Source organism: Excalfactoria chinensis, chromosome 24, assembly GCF_039878825.1.
Source record: "Excalfactoria chinensis isolate bCotChi1 chromosome 24, bCotChi1.hap2, whole genome shotgun sequence".
Lineage (NCBI taxonomy): Eukaryota > Metazoa > Chordata > Aves > Galliformes > Phasianidae > Excalfactoria > Excalfactoria chinensis.
Genome location: NC_092848.1, coordinates 808,335 through 827,919, shown reverse-complemented (window position 1 = coordinate 827,919; position 19,585 = coordinate 808,335). Strand labels below are relative to the sequence as shown.

Genomic DNA, 19,585 nt, shown 5'->3' with positions numbered 1-19,585 from the left:
AAGGCAGGTGCTGGTGTGTGATGCTCAGGATGCTCAGGTTCCCACCCAGCAGCAGCGCTGCGCCGGATCCATCCTCCGGCCCACGAGGGCGCACACGAGGCGCTCAGCGCTGGGAGCAGCTGGATGGGGGGGGGCTTCAGCACCGAGCAACCCCAAAGCTGCCTGAAAAAGACCCCGCCGAGCAGCTCCGCCGTTCTGCACCCTCCGCTGCTCCCCGGCAGCAGCTCAGCGTGCACAAAGCCTGCACAGATGGCTGCACGCCGGGGGTGCACGTGGTGAGCGGCGATGGCTGCGCTGACAAAGGCCGGGGACAGATGGTACCCAGCACTGCAGCACCGCACCCACAGCCCCCGGCCCGCAGCCATGCATGGTGCAGTGCATGCACAGAGCTGCTGAGCACTGAGCCACGGATAGCAGGGCTGCAGGCGCTGAGGTGACCCCTTCCCTCAATGCACAGAACAGTTCTGCAGGGGATCCGAAATCCCAACAGCTGAAGCCAATATATCCCAATATTCCCACACAAAACTCCAATGAATCCCAAAGCTGGTCAGCCAGCAGGCACACACTGCTACGTTCAGTAGGTGCGTACTGAGCTGCTCAGTGTAACTCTGCACCACTTTCTTTCCTTGGCCACGCCACCAATTAACTCCATCTCCCGCACGATGGACGCTGCTGAAACAGCCGAACACCGCGGGGTGCTTCACCCATCACGGGCCGTTCATTATGGCTAGAAGAGAAGCGGTGGGGACCCATCAGCCAACACCGGAGCAGCGCACGAACAGCCCCGACCCCAAAGGGCAGGAGGGCAGAAGGATCCCTCAGCCGCCCCGTTGTACCGTCACGGCTCAGCGCTGCCCCGCACGGCTCCGCTCCCGCACCGCCCCAACCAGCCCCGCACGGCGCTGCCGCACTACAGCTCCCGTGGTGCCGGGCGGCGGGGCGGGCCGTGCCGAGGTGTCCGCCGGGAGCGCGGCGGAGATCCCCGGGCCGAGCCGGGGCTGAAGGAGCCGGGCCGGGCGGTGAGTGCGGGGCCGGGTGCGGGGCCGGCCGGCTGTGCGGGGCTACGGGGTGGAGCTCCGCGCTCCGGGGTCGGCGGGGATGTGAGTCGGGGGGGGCCGAGCGGAGCGGCGGAGCGGTGGGAGCGGGGCTCGGTGAGCGCTGCGGGGCAGAGGGCCCTCCCCGTGCCGCGCCGTGCCGTGTTGGGATGCGGCCAGGGCTTTGTCTGCAGCTCCGGGACGCACCGCCCGCGTCCACGCCGGCCCCGAGCGCTCTCACTTGTAGCGCTTCCTTTGTGTGCGGAGTTTCCCACCCCGTGGAGCTCAGCCCCGGCATCGCGCAGCCCTCGGCCGTGTTGGGCACGGAGAGGTGCCGCCGTCCGACCCCCTGCTGTGTTTGCTGCCATCTCCGAGGCGCTCGATCCGCCGGTTCAAACGGCGTTGCCATCTTGCAAAGAAAGGGCTTGAAATATTCGTTCTCTCGGGAGATGGGGATTGCTGCTGCCAGAGATTGGGATCTCGGCTCCGCCGCGGCTCCGGCCGTCGGATCGTAATCTCCTGCGTGGCTGGGAACGCGCAGATGGACCGAGATAAGCACCTGCCTCCCTCCCCACCTCTGCAGCCCTCTGATAAAGCCCCGTGCAGGAGCTGCAGGGCAGTGAGCCAGCACAGCAACCGGGGTGATGCGTTTGTTGGGTGGCAGAACGGAGCAGGAGGTGGGGATGCTCCTTTGGGAGCAAAGCAGGAGGTGAGCAATGCACGGGCTGCTCTATGGGGGGCTGTGGCTGATAGACAACAACGTGAGCCTGAAGTGCTGGTTCTGGTTGTGCCTACAGGGCAGCAGTGGGACCTGCTGGGCAGTGAGGAAAGGCCCCAGTCCCCCATCGCAGGGCTCTGCTCTCATCCAGCTGTGCTCAGCACTTTCCCCTCCTCAAACAGCCGCTGCCCCACGTCAGCACGGCACTGACCTTCACCCTCAGCCTGGGGGAACGTTGCCCTGCCAGGACCCAACACTGCACAGCTGGGAAGGCACAGCTCAGAGCGGTGCAACTCCTGGACGTCCTCCTGCTTTTGTGGTCGGCTTTGGGGTTTCTTTCTGCAGGTGAACAAATCCCCAGTGTAAAATCAGAGAGCAAACGAGAAGGGATCTGGGCTGGGGGCAGGGAGCTGTGCTTGGGAGCTGTGTTTGTTTGGGAGCTGTGTTTGGGAGCTTGCTCTCAGCCAGGCTTTTGCAATAACGTGCAAAGCTGAGCGTGTAACCTGAAGTGAGCAAAGAGCTCAGGCCAGGGCTGCAAACACGAGTCCGGAGATGGAAAAGGATTCACCAAGGAAAGGCTTTTTTAAGATGGGGAAGGCCAAATTGGAAGAAGACGCACTGTTATTGCATGGCCTAATGCTTGACCTCCCCACTGCTCTCTTGCAAGAACAAATTAACCTCCCTGTGCTGTATCAGCGAGAGCTTCACCACCCCAATCACTGCAGCAAGTGAGGAAACTGAGGCAGAGGAGAATTGCTTCACATTCAGCTTCTGAGCTTCGCCCTTTGCCACCCTGCTGCAGTGCACAGCTGCCCCGCTTGGCAGACAGCAGCACGGGGCAATTGCTATTAGTTGTTAGTGCCATTAGAGCCATGGTTCATCCCAGACAGAAGCTGCACTTTATCCCACATCAGCTTTCTGTGTTCCTGCATTGCACTGCATTGCACACTGCGTTTGGTCCCCATTCTCTCTGCAGAGATCCTTCAGGCGTTTGGGGTCCGTCCATCAGCTCTTCTTGGAGTGTCCTTTAGACTAAACAAAGCCGTTTCCTCCGGCGTGGCCTTGCAGGTCATGTTTTTCCTACACCTCTGCTCATTCTCACAGCTCTGCCCTGGACTCCCTCCAGCAGAACTGGACATCACTCCAGCTGAGGCCTCACCAATATCTGGGAGGATTCTTCCTCCTGTCTGGCAGGCAGCTCTCCTGTTTACGCATTCCACGGCGGTAGTTGCTTTTCTTCCTTCCCTTTTTCCCTTTCCCTCCTTTCCCCCCATAGTGGGACATCTTCACCTCCTCTTAGACTTCAACACAACCCCACACATTCCCTACTGAGAGCCAGTCAGGGCTGTGGCCACACTGAGGATGGAGCTGCTCTCCCAGCACTCACCTCCAGCTCCAGGAGGTCCCGAATACCCCACAGCCACTGACCCAGCAACCTGCAGATCCGGAGGGTCTTTTCTTCTAAGCACAAACCTATTCCAGACCTAAAGCTCCCTGAGTAGCAGTAGAGGCGTGGGAGCATCCACCAGCTCACCAGCAAGCATCCCTGAGCTGCACACGTGCTGTGTGAGTGAGCAGCAGGCAGGCTCAGAGCACAGCAGCTGCTGAAATAAACCAGGCCCAGCACTTAGAAAGGGAACATCGGAGTAGCTGGCAGTAACATCCAGAGCATAATGTCAGATCTGGCGTGGGCTCGGCCTCCTGAGACCAAGAGCTGGACAGAACAGCAGCTCGGTTTGGTTTTCAGCTGTGGAAAGCAAAGCAGCAAAAGCACGAGGCTGAACATCAGGGAAAAGTCATTGCTTTGGGATCTGCTGTGCAAGGGACAGGCTGTATTATTTCCTTGGGAAACAGGCTGAGTGTTTTATGCAAGACCTTCCCTGATCTCTGTGCAAAGATATCCTGCATTACAGCAGCTCTTTCCTGTAATCCCTGATAACTGGTAAGGCAGCTCTCAGCTTCCCAGTAAGCTGAGCTGTGAAACGTGGATGAAAACGGTGCCCTGAGCACAGACCTGCCTCTGGTTTTGTTACAGAGGGGTGAAAACAAGAGCCAAGATGAACGTGGGAACAGCACACAGCGAGGTGAACCCCAACACCCGCGTGATGAACAGCCGGGGCATCTGGCTGTCCTACATCCTTGGCATCGGCCTGCTGCACGTCGTGCTCCTGAGCATCCCCTTCTTCAGCGTCCCCGTGGTTTGGACTCTTACCAACATCATTCACAACATGGTAAGCCACCCCCAGCTCCAAGAGGCAAAACACTTTGGAGCTGTGGCCATCAGTTTCGTGTCCTTTATGTTCACATCTCAGCCCGAGAGCATTCCAGTGGCCAATCCATCCTTGGGATTGCTCGTCTCATCCCCATCTCCAGGGATATAAAACATGAAATATATGATATATACATGAACGCACCAACACATCAACCCAGAGCTACAACTGCTGGGGGCTGAGTGCAGCACAGCTGCCTGCATTTCACCCAGCTCCTTGCCTTGCTCTCCAGCTCAACCTTTGGTCCTGGGAACAGAGGGGAGCTGAGGGCAGCAAGGGCTGTGCATTAAAGACATGGCTGAGCCAAACGCTGCTTGTCTGTAGGACAGTAACACATCCTTTCTGCCTGCAGCTCCAGCAGCACTTCTCTTAGACAGCACTGAGCATTGCTGCTGCACAGTGCAGTCAGTCCGCGCTGATCCCAGAGACCCAAGTGCTGTAATCTCACAGCTCCCTTTGCTCACAGCCCAGGGAGAGGCGTTGCTCTTAGCACACAAGGCAGAGCCGGCCAGCTTCCACCGTGGCTGCTTTGGGTTCTCAGCGCTGGTGATGCATCCCTCTAGCGGAGCAAAGTGCTGCTGCAAGCCTCCTGCAGCCCATCACTGCTCTGCTCCCCTGGCTGAAGCTGAGCCATTGCTGGGGGGGGGGTCGGGAACACCACGCACATCTCACGCTGCATTTGTGTTCTCTGCAGAGCATGTACATCTTCCTACACACCGTGAAAGGAACCCCCTTTGAGACGCCAGACCAGGGCAAAGCGAGGCTGCTCACGCACTGGGAGCAGATGGACTATGGCGTGCAGTTCACAGCATCCCGCAAGTTCCTGACCATCATGCCCATCGTGCTGTGAGTGCTGCAGGGGAGCAAAGCGTGCAGGAAGCGGAGCACACGGCGCGCTGTCATTCAGTGTCTCTTTCTGTTCCCTCTTTCTCTCTGCAGGTATTTTCTAACCAGCTTTTACACCAAGTACGACCGGATACACTTTGTCATCAACACCATCTCCCTGATGAGCGTCCTGATCCCCAAACTGCCTCAGTTCCACGGAGTCCGGATCTTTGGGATCAACAAGTACTGAAGCAGATGGAGGAGCAGCGGAGCTCGTGGAGGTTCCTCCTCCCCGCTCCCGTTCCCCCCCCTGCCCACACACACACTGGGATAGTTGCACAGCAGCTGTTTTAAACGCAGTACCCAATAGACATACACCGCATGCTGGATCCTCATGCCCAATAAACCTAAAGAAGCTCCAGAGTAGAGTTTAGCGAGGAGCAGGATGCTGGGCTTCTTTAATTCCAGCATCATCATTAGATGCAGATACACCGAGACTCCAAGGTACAACGAGGAAGGTTTTCATCTATCCCAGATGCGATGAGAACAGGGGTGAGGGGGAAAGCTTTTAGTGCTGGTACTATTGCTGTGGTAAATGCACTTTAACATTACTTCCCTTTCTGAAGCTTTGGTGCTTTAAAGCGATCGATCCGCGGGGAAATGGAAAGGGACGCGGCCAAACTCTCCCAATATTTGATGGTTTCGGGTTTTGGTTCCATTTCTTGGGCAGAGGAAGAGAAGGGAACAGAATGACAGAGTTTGATGTCGAAAGCTTTTATGGCACCGAGAAAGGAAGCTGCTCTACTAAAAGCAGTTGAGGAAAGAAGAAACAGCCTGTGCTTTGGGATGCGCTCTTCGGAACCATCCATCTGGGTCAGGGGAAGGTCCCAACTCGCAGCTGTTACTTCCAGCTTGGGTAACTTTGCTTCCCAACCCAAACTGCTCAGCTTTTCAAGCCCTTTGGCAGCGAAGCGTTCGGATGAAGGGCTGAGGTTCAGCTCATTGTAACGACTGAGGTGCCTGGTACACACAGACTGCGTGAGCCTGGGAGGAACCAAAGACTGATGGATTCAGACCATGCGAGAGCTGGATGGCTGCTTGAGAGGTGGGTGGCAGCGATTTGAGTTCTCCTCCTCCATCCATCCCCTCGGTCTCCTCAGCCCTTGTAGAGGTTAATGAGATCTGCCAGCTCTCCAATCAACTTGGCATGAAAGCCTCCACGTGGCCACGAAGCACCGCAGCCCCCCAGGGCTGATGGCTGCCAATGGGGAGGGAGCAGAGCAGCGCCGAGGAGCAGCACCAGCAGCACATTGACCTGACCCAGAGGAGGGTGCCCAGGTCACCAAAGACAACAGATGGTTTTGTATAGGAATAAACTCAAACCTTCATCCCCCTCCAACCACCGCTGGAACAAGGGAGGGTTGGGGGGCTGCAGGTTTGGGTTTCCTGGCTGAGATGCCTTTGTGCCCATCAAAGCAATGGGTTTTTCTTGCAGGTTGTGTGCTGGATGAAATGTGGTTTTGCTGATGCTTTCCCTTCCACCAGCCTGCATTTTTTTGTTGTTGTCTCAGTGCTTACGTTGTCTCACGCTGGCAATGGTGAAGGCATTTTAAATGTGCTGGTTTTGTTCTTAATTAGCCAAGTCTGGCTTGAGAAGTCAGAGTGGATATTGAGTTCTGTATGAGGGTCTGGGCATAGGGCATAGAGGAGCTCCAAGATCTACTATATAAGATCTGGTAGTACTCCATGCGTAATATTAGGCTTTATTTCTATCCCGTACTTAGCAGGCTGCTGCAGTGAAGGGAGAAAACAGTTAATGAGCCATGCTGGGATGCATGGGGTCGTTACTGAACAGTTGTTGAGCAATGGGAATGTTTTAAGTGTAAAGGAAGCCTTCAAGAAGGTCGAAGAGGAGCTGGGTTGGGATCTGAGCGCTGATCTCCAGTGAGAGTTTGGCAGAAGCGTGGGGTACCCAACGGGGTGGGGGTTAAACCACCACAACACAAGGGCTGCTGCTTGAGTTACGGTACTACAGACCCTAAAGCTGACGTGCTCTTTAAGCTACCAGACAATGACTTTGGGGGGGGGGGGGTGTTGAAATACTTCCTTTCTTTTTTCTTCCAAACAAACCTATTTTGTTCGTCAGTGCTTTGGAAATTAGGAAGGGATGAATTAGGGGCCTGGGATGCTCACGGACACAGAGCTGCAGCAGCTGCTCCTAACAGGGCAGCCCACCAGGTCTGAACGCCTGACAGCACACGAGCCCATATCCCAATGGTGAACCTCCAGGAGAAAAGACACTACTCGTTAAGGCATGACATGAAAGGGGGAAATAAAAGCTTTCTTGCAGCAAAAGTAGTTGTTATACCGAGGGTGCTTTGGCTTAAAACCTCGACTCCCATCCATAGGATGTACTGAGTGCACATGAGTTCCCCCAGGTCAGAGCAGTTGTGATGTTTCGGGGCTCAGCTCAGTGTTGCTGCTGGGGTTTGGAGCCTGCATTATTTGTGCTGCTGGCTGACACGACGGACACCTGATTCTGTCCTGCTCAATGAAAGAGCATCAATAAAACAACATAAGACTGGAATTACAGACTTCTGGAAAAGGCAGCTTTTCCAGCTCAGAGTCCAGAAGTCCTCGTGGGGCAAAGCCTTCATTATGATGGTAAACTTTCCCCACTTTGTTTAGCTGGAGGGGTTAAAATTGAATGACACAGGTGTCCCCATTGGGGTTACGTGGCAGATGACATTCACCCTCATGCACACATCCAGCCCTGGGGACAGCAGGAAGCAACTGGGCCCTATAGCTCTATCAGTCAGGGTTTCTACCCCGCAGTCCCCAATGGGATTCCTCACAGTCCAAACCATTGCAGGAAAAAAAAAAAAATAAGACGCCTTTAAAAGAAATGAAGAAAAAACCCTGAGATTTGGGGCTACTCAACCTTGAGGTCTTTTTTTAATGGTAGTTTTTTTTGTTTGTTTTAATAGAAAGTTGGTATTGGCCCTTGAAAAAGAGGGGCCAGCAGTTGGGTTACCATGATGGATGCGTTGCTGTTTCTTACTGAGACTTCCATGGCTCTTCCATTGAGTGGCAATCTATTTTAAGCATGCAGGCCTTCGTGTCCTCCTTGGATCAGTTTCAGCTCCATTAGTTTGGTGGGGTTGGTTTTGTTTGAACACAACGTTCTGCCATCGGACGGAGCTTTGGGGTTCGGGTTTGCTTTGTTGGTTTCTCGATTCCAGCAGCCCTTCGTTTTGCTGTGGATGCTGAAGTCTCGTGTAGGGAATCTTTCTAAAACAAAGTGTGAATATTTTTATGACTCCTTTGTACAGCCTTCTAAGAGCAACTAATAAAGTGAGTATTCATGTAATAACTCGCCTTCGGCTCCTTGCGTTCCCACGTGGGCACTTCTGCTCATTGATGCTCACTGTGACCGCAGCCCAACCAGGCAAAGGATGTGGCAGAGCTGAGCTGGAACCTCTTGGACTGCAGAGCTGGAGGGGCCAGAAGGGACCTCAGGGGCTCCCCCAGTCCAACCCCCCCACAGCAGCTCCTGTTCCTCCCCCCTCACCTGTCTGGCTGCTGTTCCAGGCTCTGTCCCATTATGGGTGGATGGAGAGCTCAAGCAGCAATCTGTGCCCGCTGCCCTCATCCTATTGCTGGGCACCACTGAGCACAGCCCGGCCCCATTCCCCCCATCCTTCAGATATCGATCAGTGCTGCTCAGCCCCCACCTCGCCCCCCCACCAGGCTCCCCCCCAACCCCACGCAGCCAGCACAACACCAGCAAAGCAGCACTCAATGCAGGTTACCAGAGGTGTAGCATCGCTGTCTCGCCCCCCACTCCAACCCACACGCTGCTCTTCTGCATCTTTAGCACCACAGAATGGCTCAGGTTGGAAAAGACCTCCAAGGTCATTAAACCCAACCACAACCCAACCGTGCTACCTTAACCAGAACGCCCTGCTCCTCATCCCAGCAGGCAGGGAGTGTAACTGCCAAACAGAACCACAACAGAAGCAAAGTCCTCCAGCCTAGGAACAAGGTACACAGGGACCAAGTGAAAGGTGCCCACAGCTGCCGGAACAGCATGACAGCAGAAGTGACAGCGAGAAAAGTTCTGGGCTGAGGTTACATCAGTGCTTCTTTCCTTATTGGGCAGTCAGTTCCGGGCTGGAAGGAGGCCCACATAGCAAAGCCAGCAAGTACAGGAGGCAGTGCAAGCACTGCAGGCACTGCAAGCACTGCAAGCACCGCAACCAGCCGGCCCCGCTCCTGCAGCACAGAGCCCAGCATCCCCCCCACAGGCTCCAGGTAAGAGCTGCCCCACGGATGGGGGGAGGGCTGCCCCACTCTGCCGCCCCACTCTTCTCTCCCACGGTCCAAAGTCCCTCCCCAGCTCCTCCTGGGACTTGAGAACTTTGAGACTGAAGGATGAGTGCTCCCACAGCCCAAAGTCCCCCATTATCTGAATCAGAGCTGGAGCACAGACCCAGGTCCCTCTCTCCACCCATTCCCCTCTCTTCTCTCCCTCCTCCCCCCCCTTTGTCTTTCTTTCTCCTCATAAAGTGAAGCAACCGAGGCTTATTTCAACTTCCCATAAAGTCACAGAGTTTACCCTCACAGCTCTGACAGACAGAACTTTGAGAATGCCAATACTTTTACAGTCAGCTTTAATGAGAACCGGTTACATCTGCATTTGGATCTGAGTGTCCTTAATGGAACCAAGAGGGTTTGTGAATCTGGTCACCCCCCCCCCCAGGCAGGATGTGAACAATGTGCTCCTTTAGGAAGGGAGGAGAGCAAACTGTTGGTGTCGAATGGGATCCATTCCTTCTGAACACGACACAACGAAGCAGCAGCCGCACAGAAGGGACAGCACAGCCCGTTTTTCTCCTTGGCTACAGGAAGCTGCTTTGCTCGTAAATCAAAGCTTATCTCACTTCTACAAACTGAGGGCCAATAAGCAGAACCAAAGCTCTACTTGGAGAACTAAGAACCCGCCAGCAGTTCCCATCCACCCCATAGGGATGCAGGGAGAGGAGTGGGGATGTTGGGGTCTGGGGAAGGGTTGGTGTCCATCCATCCATCCCCAAAATGCTGAGGAACATTCTGGCGCAGAAGGAGCGCTCCTCCTTCCTCAACCCATCACCTCCATCACTTTCACTTCCTTAAAGACTTCGACCAAATCGTTTTCCCAGCATTTGGTTTCAAAACAACAGAGCTCTGCCGGGCACCAGCGTGGGGAGAAATGCAGAAGCACAACAAAGCAACAACTACAGGACAGCAAGAGGTTGCTCAAGATCTGCTTTCTTGAAGCCTCGATGAGAGCAATGCATTCATTAAAGCACTGGGGATCCCAGCAGGTGGTTCAACAGTTGTGCCCAGCTCAGGTTGCTGCGCTGTGTGATGGTGCACATGGCCAACAAAAGGTCTGCTGGAAGAGCAGCCATGGGCTCCAACTGCAAAGCTCCATCCCCAAACAGTGCTCACAGCCTAACCCAGGCCTGCAAGCTGCACAGCAAACAGGGATGAGCCTGAATAAGGCTAAATAGCAAGGCATTGCTGCTTGCAGGACCTCTCCATGTGCCTTCTGAGAGTAACCTCGTGCAAGTTGTATTCTTTGGTGAGGGAGGGGGGTTGTTATCCTCCAATACTGGAAGCTATTTTGTTGTATCTTCCTACTCGTATCCCAGCTCATTCTGCACATCTTCTTCCCTAAGGCTGAGGATTCACGAAGCTGCTGCAGAATGTTTAAAAAGATCACCCAGAAAGTGGCAAAGCAAATGGATTCCAAAGGAGATCTGGTTCCTGTCCACAGCATCTCGGACCAAGACCATTTCAGGCTCCTTTGCCTGGTTCGAAGGAAAAGGAAAGCCAGATTCCACCCATTTCCCTCGTACAGACGGACAGAATACAGGCTCCACGACGTGCTGCTGCCTGGAGAGGAGGAGAACAGTGTTGGTAAAGCCCATGTTTCTCATTCTGCATCACCCTGCTTTCTCTCAATGGCCGACTGAGAGCTCATGGCCGTCCTTGTAACCAGCCTTGCAGTAACACGTGGTGTCATTGCAGAGTCCCTCCTTCCCAGCAAGGACAGCCACGGCCCACGGGAGTTCACAACCACGGGAAGCATCAAAGACAGAGTGGATGGGACCCTGAGCATCCCCATTGACCCTGCAGAAGTAGAACTGGGAGGAGCCGCCTCAACGTCCAAGCAGTGGCACGTCAAGCTGGAAAAGAAGAACATCCTGGTACCCAAAATTGAGGCACTGAGTGAAGAAAGGTAAGGAAGACACAAAGGCAGACGGCACCCCCCAGCTTACAGCCCTCCATCACACACACGGTGGTTTTCCAACAGCCAAAGCCAAAATCAAAGCCAAAAGGCCGTGCACTGCTGTAACCACACACACTTCATCACCCCTCATCCCAGCCCTCAGTCCCATTGCACAGCCCTGTAATGCCGGCAGCTTTGCATTCAGGAAGCAGAACGCCTCCATGCAGATCATCCTTGTGGGTCCCTTCAGACAAAGGGGAGCTCAGTGAGGACAGCAGGAATCACAGCCTGTTTCTGAACCCTTTTTTCCCCTCCCAGGCCCCCCCGCTGCAGTATTTGCATGCTGTATAACACGAGGAACATCCCTTCTGCATCCCTTCTCTCCTTTAGGAAGATCAACACGAAGCACACCTTCATCGAGCAGCTCAGGAAGGCCAGACAGAACTTATATGTGATCCATGAGACCATCGAGACCTCAGAGGAGGCCAGATACGAGGAATCCACAGAGGCGGAGGCCAAGTTCATGGCTCAGCTTTATGCCAAGTTCTCTGCTAAGGTTTGCCTTCTCAACTCAAGATCCCATCCTCCCCAACCCTGCACCTCACTCAGCCCACTAATGGGTTTCTCACTGACCAGGGCACCACTGGGAGCAAACAGAGCATAACCATACCCAGGGGCTGCACGTTGGCCTTCAGGGCCATACAGCTGACCATCGAGGACGCAGCGTGGGGTAAGAGACACAGAAACTTCCATCTCCTCCATGCAGGAAGCACTGCAGCAGAGCAGACGCGTTCTTTGATGCGCTGAGCTCGTCTGCAAACCCAGATCTGTGACAGAAGCAGTTTGAATCTGCACGTGCCTTAACACATGCTTTGGTCAGCCCAGAGCTGACCCAATGCTCAGGGCAGCCTTCGGTCCAGAACCAGCACCAGCACCCAACCAGCTCCAAGCATTTCCTAAGCCAGCAATTCCATCTCTATTCTGTTACAGGTCTTAACCATCTCCCAGAGCACAACCAACCAACGTTTCTATCTGATGGTAAGCGTTGTATTGTAGCACTTCCATTTGCACTGATGTTATCCCAGTTGGGAAGGACGGGATCTCTTGGGACAGACACAAAGCCCCAAAGCAGTTGTGGCTGCTGATTACTGCCTACAAGTTGAGCACCCAACCCAAAGCTGAGCATTCCTTACTTTGGTGATATTCACTGAATTGTTTCAGGTTCTAAAGATGGGGCTGGCATTGAACTCACTGCACAACAGCCTCGTTTAAATGTGGGATATTTGGGCACTTTCTGGCCTGCAGGTTCTGCGCACAGAGAAGTTGAGGCACTGGAGAAGGAAGTGAAGGAGAAGTGTGGAGTTCTGTCCCAGCTGGACGAGGAGCTGAACGTCATCGTTGTAAAGTCCATCAAAGCTGTGATGAGAGACAGGAACCTCCTCGAGGAGCTGACCCAGAAGGCAAGGGGGGGTTTCTAAGTACAGGCTGTTATCTGTTATCACATCTGCAGACCCACCGCGTTCACGTGGCCTTTAGCACCACCCACAGCGCCAGAGATGATGGGATTCTCCACCCATTTGGTTCTGTATCACAAAGAACCCTTTGCGGGACCTTCCATAAGCCCTGACGGTTCCTCCCCTTTCCCTCACAGATGGAAACCATCCTCGATGACCCCGAGAGCTGCGAGCTGACAACGCAGAGCCCAGACTTGCAAGTCCTGCTCAGCACACTTAAGCTTTCTGCACGTTGTGACCTCCTCGGCCTGACAGAAGCCATCTCCTACACTCTGGATGCCTTCAATGGTAAGGGCTGCGGGCACACAGCAACGCTTGCACTCATCCCCCAGGGAGGCCGTGCAACCCATGCACTTTGAAGTGCCCAAAGAACTGCTGAGCACGCAGGCATCCAATGCAGGACGGTCCCCCTTCTCACCTCTCCCAGCGCTGCCTTTGTGGCACAAATCTCTTTCCATTCTGCAGAGCTAACGGAGGCTCAGCTGCTGCTATTGCTGGAGTCTGTGGAAGAGCAGATCGTGCCCCAGCAGCTGAAACTGGTGAGAAAATACACAGCTTGGCTCAAAGCAGAGCGCGGCGATGGGAGCACAAGCAAAGCAACCTGGCTATGGTGGGAACGGCTCGGTCTGCCTGCAGGTGGCAGATACAGCGTGTTGTCAGCACGCCGATCGCGCTGCTTTCTGTTGTTGCAAAGGTGAGGAGCATCCTGGAGCAGAACGGGGAGCGCAGCGCTGCCGCCGGTTTGCTCCTCTCCTTCAGCCAGCAGCAACAGCAGCAGCAGCAGCAGCAGCAGCAGCAGCAGCAGCAGCTGACCGCGGCCGTGCTGGAGCTGAGCGGGGTGGAACTGCAGGGGAACGGCGCTGCTGTCTGCAAAGAGGAGAACTTCCCATCCCTTGCAGCTCTGTATGCAGCCCTGCATGCGCTGCACTGCCTGCAATGCACGGCCTGAGTGCAGCCCCAGAGGGGCCGGGGGTCCTTCTGATTGCAAGGCGATTAAAAGGCGATTAAAAAGCAATCACACCGAGTTCCTTCGCGTTGCAAGCACGGCACGGGGCGGTGTTTCGTGTTCGGTTGGTTGATTTAAGAGCTCCGTGCTGCTTTTCCCCACTCATTTCCAAGGTGGGTTAAAGGAACGGAACCAGCAGAGCCCAGAGCTGGGTGTCAGCACTGCTTGTGTCCCTATTTGTCCCTATTTGTCCCTGTTTGTCCCTACTGTCCCTATTTGAAAGCGCAGCACGAAAGGAGCCCCGCAGCCGGGCACACGCAGCCCCGAGGATGGGGAGCTCCGAACGCTGCCACGCGCATGCGCCGAGGAAGTGGCGGAAGCGACCGAGCGGCGGCCGGAAATAGCCGAGAGCTTTCCGGAAATTCCCGAGCTCTCTAGACGGAAGTAGCCGAGAGTTCGGCTCTCGATAACTCAGGTCTGGAGGGAAGGTTCGGCCGGCGATTGATCGCGCCTGCCCCGTCCCGGCGCGCCCCGCGCGTGTTGCAGTGTCACCGGCGCGGCCCGGCCATGAAGCAGGACGGGGCGGCCCGGCGGCGCGGGGAGAAGGCCAAGGCGCCTCCCGACGGACCGCCGCCAGCACCGCCGGACGTGGAGATGCAGGAGGAAACGGCGGCAGTGCCGGCGGGGGAGGCGGGAGGGGAACGGCAGCCACAGCGGGAGTTGGATGCCATCACGTTGGAGGGTGAGCGGCGGCCCGGGGTGCGGGTGGGGCCTACCGGGAACGGGGGGGGGGGGCTGAGCAGCGGGATGGCAGCGCTATGGGGCCCCATTGGGACCCCATAAGACCCCACTGGGACCCTATAAGACTCCATTGGGACCCCATTGAGACCCCATAAGACCCCATTGGGACCCCATTGGGACCCCCTAAGACCCCATTGGTACCCCATAAGACTCCATTGGTACCCCATAAGACCCCACTGGGACCCCATAAGACCCCACTGGGACCCCATAAGACCCCATTGAGACCCCATAAGACCCCACTGGGACCCCATAAGACCCCACTGGGACCCCATAAGACCCCACTGGGACCCCATAAGGCCCCATTGAGACCCCACTGGGACCCCATAAGACCCCACTGGGACCCCATAAGACCCCATTGGGACCCCCTGTGCCCCATAGACATCAAGGAGCACGTGAAGCAGCTGGAGAAGGCCGTGTCGGGGAAGGAGCCGCGTTACGTGCTGCGGGCACTGCGGGCGCTGCCGTCCACATCGCGCCGCCTGAACGCCAACGTGCTCCATAAGGCCATCAATGGCTTCTACACCGCCAACAGCAACGGCAGGGAGTTCCTGCTCGGCTTCCTGGAGGAGGTACGGCCCGTTATGGGACACTGCAGGGCTGCGGTGGGGGATAGGGGGGCAATGAGGGGGATAGGGGTCTAATGAAGGGGATAGGAAGGCAATGGGGGGGACAGGGGGGCAATGAGGGGGGCAGGGGGGCGATGAGGGCATGGGACTGCATTGGCTGGATGTGGGTTCTGGTTGGGCTGATGTTCAGTGTCTCTCCCCCCCGCCCCTGCAGCCCATGGACACAGAAGCTGAGCTGCAGTTCCGTCCTCGGATGGGCAAAGCGGCCTCGGCTCCTCTCTTACCAGAAGTGGAGGCTTATCTGCAGCTGCTCCTCGTTATCTACCTGATGAACAGCAAGAGATATCCGGAGGTGAGGCGCCCCGAGTGCAGCTCCAAACCCTTTGTGTGCACTCCTGGGAGGGGGGAGCCTCAGGGACCTGCCTCCCTCAGCAGCTCCCCTCTATTCCAGCCTCTGGGCTCCTTCTGCTCCTCCTGGGCTGCGCTTCCTTTTCTCTGACTTCACTTTTCCTTCCTGCAGGCTCAGAAAGTATCTGATGACCTGATGCAAAAGATCAGCTCCCAGAACCGCCGGGCCCTTGACCTGGTGGTGGCAAAGTGTTATTACTACCACTCCCGCATCTATGAGTTCCTGAATAAACTCGATGTGGTCAGGAGGTAGGAACGACCCCGCACGGCCCAGCTCTCCCTGTGTTCTCTCCCCTTTCCCTGCACGCTCTGTCCCCTCCCTGCAGCTTCTTACACGCCCGGCTGCGGACGGCCACGCTGCGCCACGATGCGGACGGCCAGGCCACGCTGCTCAACCTGCTGCTGAGGAATTATCTCCACTACAACCTCTACGACCAAGCAGAGAAACTCGTCTCCAAGTCGGTGTTTCCTGAGCAAGCCAACAACAACGAGTGGGCCCGGTACCTCTATTACACAGGTGAGATGCAGCTCAGGGCGCACACAGGATTGCGGTCCCACAGAGAACCTCCTGGAGCAGTTGAGGATGAAGCTTTCAGGCAGGATTCAAAGCCCTGTTCGGTCAGATTTGCTTATCCAAAGCACCTTCAGCCCCATGTGAATGCTCCCCCCCCTATCCCAGGGCGCATCAAAGCCATTCAGCTGGAGTACTCGGAGGCCAGGCGGACCATGACGAACGCTCTGCGGAAGGCACCGCAGCACACGGCTGTTGGCTTCAAGCAGACGGTGAGCAGGAACCTGCCGTGCTCCCACAGGGTCCCACACCCCGTGGGGAAGCTGCCCCTGGTCTCTCTTGGGAGCTCATGGGCTGTTTCTATGCAAGGTGCACAAGCTGCTCATCGTGGTGGAGCTGCTGCTCGGGGAGATCCCGGATAGGCTGCAGTTCAGGCAGCCGTCCCTGAAGCGCTCGCTCATGCCGTACTTCCTGCTGACTCAGGGTATGTTGCTGCTGTGTCTGTTCCCCTGCCCCGATCCCTTGGCACCGAGTGCCCCACTTCGAGGAAAGTCTTGACTGCTTTGGGGGGGTGTTGGGGGTTCCTCTCCCCATTCTGAGTGATGCCAATTTGCTGCAGCACTCAGCAGTTTCTGAAGGGCCGGCTTCTCCTTTCCTCTTAGACGGGGCGGATGGCAGCTCTGTGCTTCCCACCACACCCCGGCCTTCCCTCCTGCCCTCCCTCACACGTTTTCTTCTCTGCTTTGCAGCCGTCAGGACTGGAAACCTGGCCAAGTTCAACCAAGTCCTCGATCAGTTTGGGGACAAGTTCCAGGCTGACGGCACCTACACACTGATCATTCGGTTGAGGCACAACGTCATCAAGACGGGTAGGAGGTGTTGGTGGTCGGGGACTTGGTGCCACCACCATAGGCCTGGTGGGAGGCAGCCGCTCTGCACTGTGTGCTATGGGGCTCCACTCCTGTTTTTTCCCCCCCCCAGGTGTCCGCATGATCAGCCTCTCCTACTCCCGCATCTCCCTGGCTGACATTGCCCAGAAGCTGCAGCTGGACAGCCCAGAGGACGCAGAGTTCATTGTTGCCAAGGTAGCCGTGCAGGAAGCCTCATCCCTCTGCCTCCCACCAGGCCTCTCCTGCCCTGCCCCCAACACGCTCCCTTCCCAGAGCTGCTGGTTTTTGGTTGTGCCACTCTGGTGGTGCTGAGGGCACCAACTCCCATCTCTGTGCACTGTCCTGAGCCCAGCACTCCCCATCGCCTTCCTTTGCTGCCCTGACCACGCACCCTCTGGCTCTCAGGCCATCCGGGACGGCGTGATTGAGGCCAGCATTAACCACGAGAAGGGTTACGTGCAGTCAAAGGAGATGATTGACATCTATTCCACCCGGGAGCCCCAGCTGGCGTTCCACCAGCGCATCTCCTTCTGCCTCGACATCCACAACATGTCAGTCAAGGTGAGCACGGCGCAGCCCTGCAGGGACCCTGGGGGGGCTAAGGGGGCACAGGGGTGGTACAGCAGGAGGAGGCGGTTTGGCTCAGGCTGCAGTAAGAGCTGCTGTGAGTGAAAGGACAGCGGGGCAGAGCGGAAGCGCTTCTCAGCTCACAGCTTCTCCTTTGACTTTCCAGGCCATGAGGTTCCCTCCCAAATCTTACAACAAGGACTTGGAATCTGCAGAGGTGAGCTCTCACCCTCTCCTTGTCGGCACCGGGAGGACACCAGGCTCATTTCACAGCCCCCATCCTCAACATTGGCCCTTTGATTTTCCAGGAGCGCCGGGAGCGCGAGCAACAGGACCTGGAGTTTGCAAAGGAAATGGCAGAGGACGACGACGACGGTTTCCCGTGACGCCCGGCTCCGTGTTTTTTATTTGTCCTTAAGGAAATGCTGAGGGAAGCTGCCCCACGCGGCCCCGGTCCCCCCCTCTGCCTTTCTTTTATAAGTACCTGCATGTCTGTACTGGGAGCGGGGGGCACGCGGGGTTTATCAGCCCCCAGCCCACAGGCCCCGACCTCCTGTTCCCTCACCCACAGAGGGAAACCCCTTCCCCAATAAACAAACATTCTTTTGAGGTTGCCTGTGGTCAGTTGTTGCTGAGCCCTGCGAGGTACAGCCAGAGAATGGGAGCTGCTGGGGCTGCGGTAAGCTGGGCTCCCTGGGCATCACTGTTACCCCCCCACGGCTCTTGCACTGATCGAGGGGTCAGACTTTGTTAAGCTTCAATTATGACTTTAAAATAAAAGTTGGAAAAACACCCCCCCGTCCTCCTGCCGTGGGTTTGTTGTGCTGGGGGGGGGGGATCTCTGCTGGGACCCAGCGCTGCCCCCTGCTCCTCTCCCATCCCCAATGGGAAAGGGACGGAGTGGGGCCTTCGTGTGTCCCACAGGTAACACTGAGTGGGGATGGAGATGGGGTGGGTGCTGCTGGCAGCTGGGAGCAGCTGCGCTCAGTGCAAGGGGGGAAATGGGGGATGTCCCAGCAGGGCCGCACTGGGCCGGCAGCCAGGGGCTGTGTCTGCAGCGTGGAGCAGCTCCAGGGAATGGGAACGGCCCCATCCCCGCTCCAGGAACACGGGGGGGGGGGGTCTCCGGGTCGGGACGGGACCGTGAGCCTGGCCGGCAGCCGGCGGGGACACCCCGGAAGTGGTGACTTCCTGGCGGATGCTGGGAGGGGGCTGAGGGTCAGCAGAGGAAGAACGGCCACGAGGCAGAAGTGCAGCGCGTTGTGCTGACCCCACCTGCCACCCACGGGGTCCGGCTCTGCCACTTCCTTCCTTGGAAGTGCGGGGGGGGCTTCGTGCCCCTGTGGGTGCTGATTCAACCCATCAGCGGCCCCCAATTCCTGCCGGCACCGACCTGCTGAGGCAGCAGAGCTGCTCGAGGAACGAGGATCCCACAACATCCGCTGTGCTGAGGAACCGGCTGCTCCCCGCGGGGCTGGAGGGATTCATTCCTCCCATGGAAATGGGCTCACGGCACCTCGAGCAGGAAATGACAAACCCCACCTTTATGCTGGTGAGGGTCCGTCATCATTAGGCTTCAGCGTTAACACCTGCGTTGTGTGGCCTCCTGGCTTCATCCCCTATTGGGGGCTCAGGGGGGGGGTCCATGGCTGCACCCCGCTCTGTGAGCACCAGGACGGCTCAGGGTCCCACTGCCCGGCAGTGACTGGCCCAGCTGGCGTCGGCCCATGAGATCCTCTTGGAAGCACTCGCTGCAACTGGCCCCAACCCAGAGCCCACGTCACTACGGGGGGGCCGGGACCGGCCAACCCCCCCGGGGCTGCCCCTGGGCGCCGCTTCCCCGAAGGGGCCGGCAGGGAGGGACCGTGTGGGGGCCGGGCACGGCGCTGCCAGGTGTTGGGTGCCGGCGGGGGACTCAGGGCTGGTGCTCTCCTGGGTCCCGTGGCCACGATGGTCCCGCAGCCACATTGACACCACAGTGAGGGGCTCCGCATGGGCTGAGAGCCACCGTGCTGAGAGCTGGTTAATGAGTGACCAGCTGTAACCGGGCACCGGCACAGCACCGGCACTGCCCACCGCCAGCATTCAGCCGGGCACCGCTGTGCTTCAGTGGCACTACAGCACCAGGAAAGCCCCATTGCAGCGCAGCACAGGAGCACCCAGAGCCCAGGATTTGCATGCGGGTGATTAAGACAATGAGGCAATCCACGCTGTTGCCACATCGGTGTGAATCCCCACAGCCCTCTATAAAATGCCCC

General features: G+C 57.0%; 3 protein-coding genes across 3 annotated transcripts; all 3 read left to right on the top strand.

Moving 5' to 3' along the window:
• The first annotated feature begins 928 nt into the window (after positions 1-928).
• On the top strand, positions 929-8,215 carry ORMDL3 (ORMDL sphingolipid biosynthesis regulator 3). The gene is made up of 4 exons (XM_072356733.1): positions 929-1,019; positions 3,788-3,983; positions 4,717-4,868; positions 4,962-8,215. The coding sequence occupies exons 2-4, from the start codon at positions 3,810-3,812 to the stop codon at positions 5,095-5,097; spliced, it is 462 nt and encodes a 153-aa protein (XP_072212834.1). The 5' UTR covers positions 929-1,019; positions 3,788-3,809; the 3' UTR covers positions 5,098-8,215.
• Positions 8,216-9,035: 820 nt separating this feature from the next.
• On the top strand, positions 9,036-13,680 carry GSDMA (gasdermin A). Its single transcript, XM_072356703.1, has 10 exons — positions 9,036-9,161; positions 10,571-10,811; positions 10,923-11,133; positions 11,515-11,680; positions 11,761-11,854; positions 12,115-12,162; positions 12,430-12,584; positions 12,776-12,926; positions 13,104-13,177; positions 13,333-13,680. The coding sequence occupies exons 2-10, from the start codon at positions 10,598-10,600 to the stop codon at positions 13,585-13,587; spliced, it is 1,368 nt and encodes a 455-aa protein (XP_072212804.1). The 5' UTR covers positions 9,036-9,161; positions 10,571-10,597; the 3' UTR covers positions 13,588-13,680.
• A 386-nt stretch (positions 13,681-14,066) lies between these two features.
• Positions 14,067-18,119, top strand: PSMD3 (proteasome 26S subunit, non-ATPase 3). Its single transcript, XM_072356537.1, has 12 exons — positions 14,067-14,326; positions 14,764-14,954; positions 15,166-15,303; positions 15,472-15,608; positions 15,686-15,876; positions 16,039-16,142; positions 16,240-16,354; positions 16,620-16,739; positions 16,852-16,955; positions 17,166-17,321; positions 17,494-17,544; positions 17,636-18,119. The coding sequence occupies exons 1-12, from the start codon at positions 14,152-14,154 to the stop codon at positions 17,711-17,713; spliced, it is 1,560 nt and encodes a 519-aa protein (XP_072212638.1). The 5' UTR covers positions 14,067-14,151; the 3' UTR covers positions 17,714-18,119.
• The last annotated feature ends 1,466 nt before the right edge of the window (positions 18,120-19,585 follow it).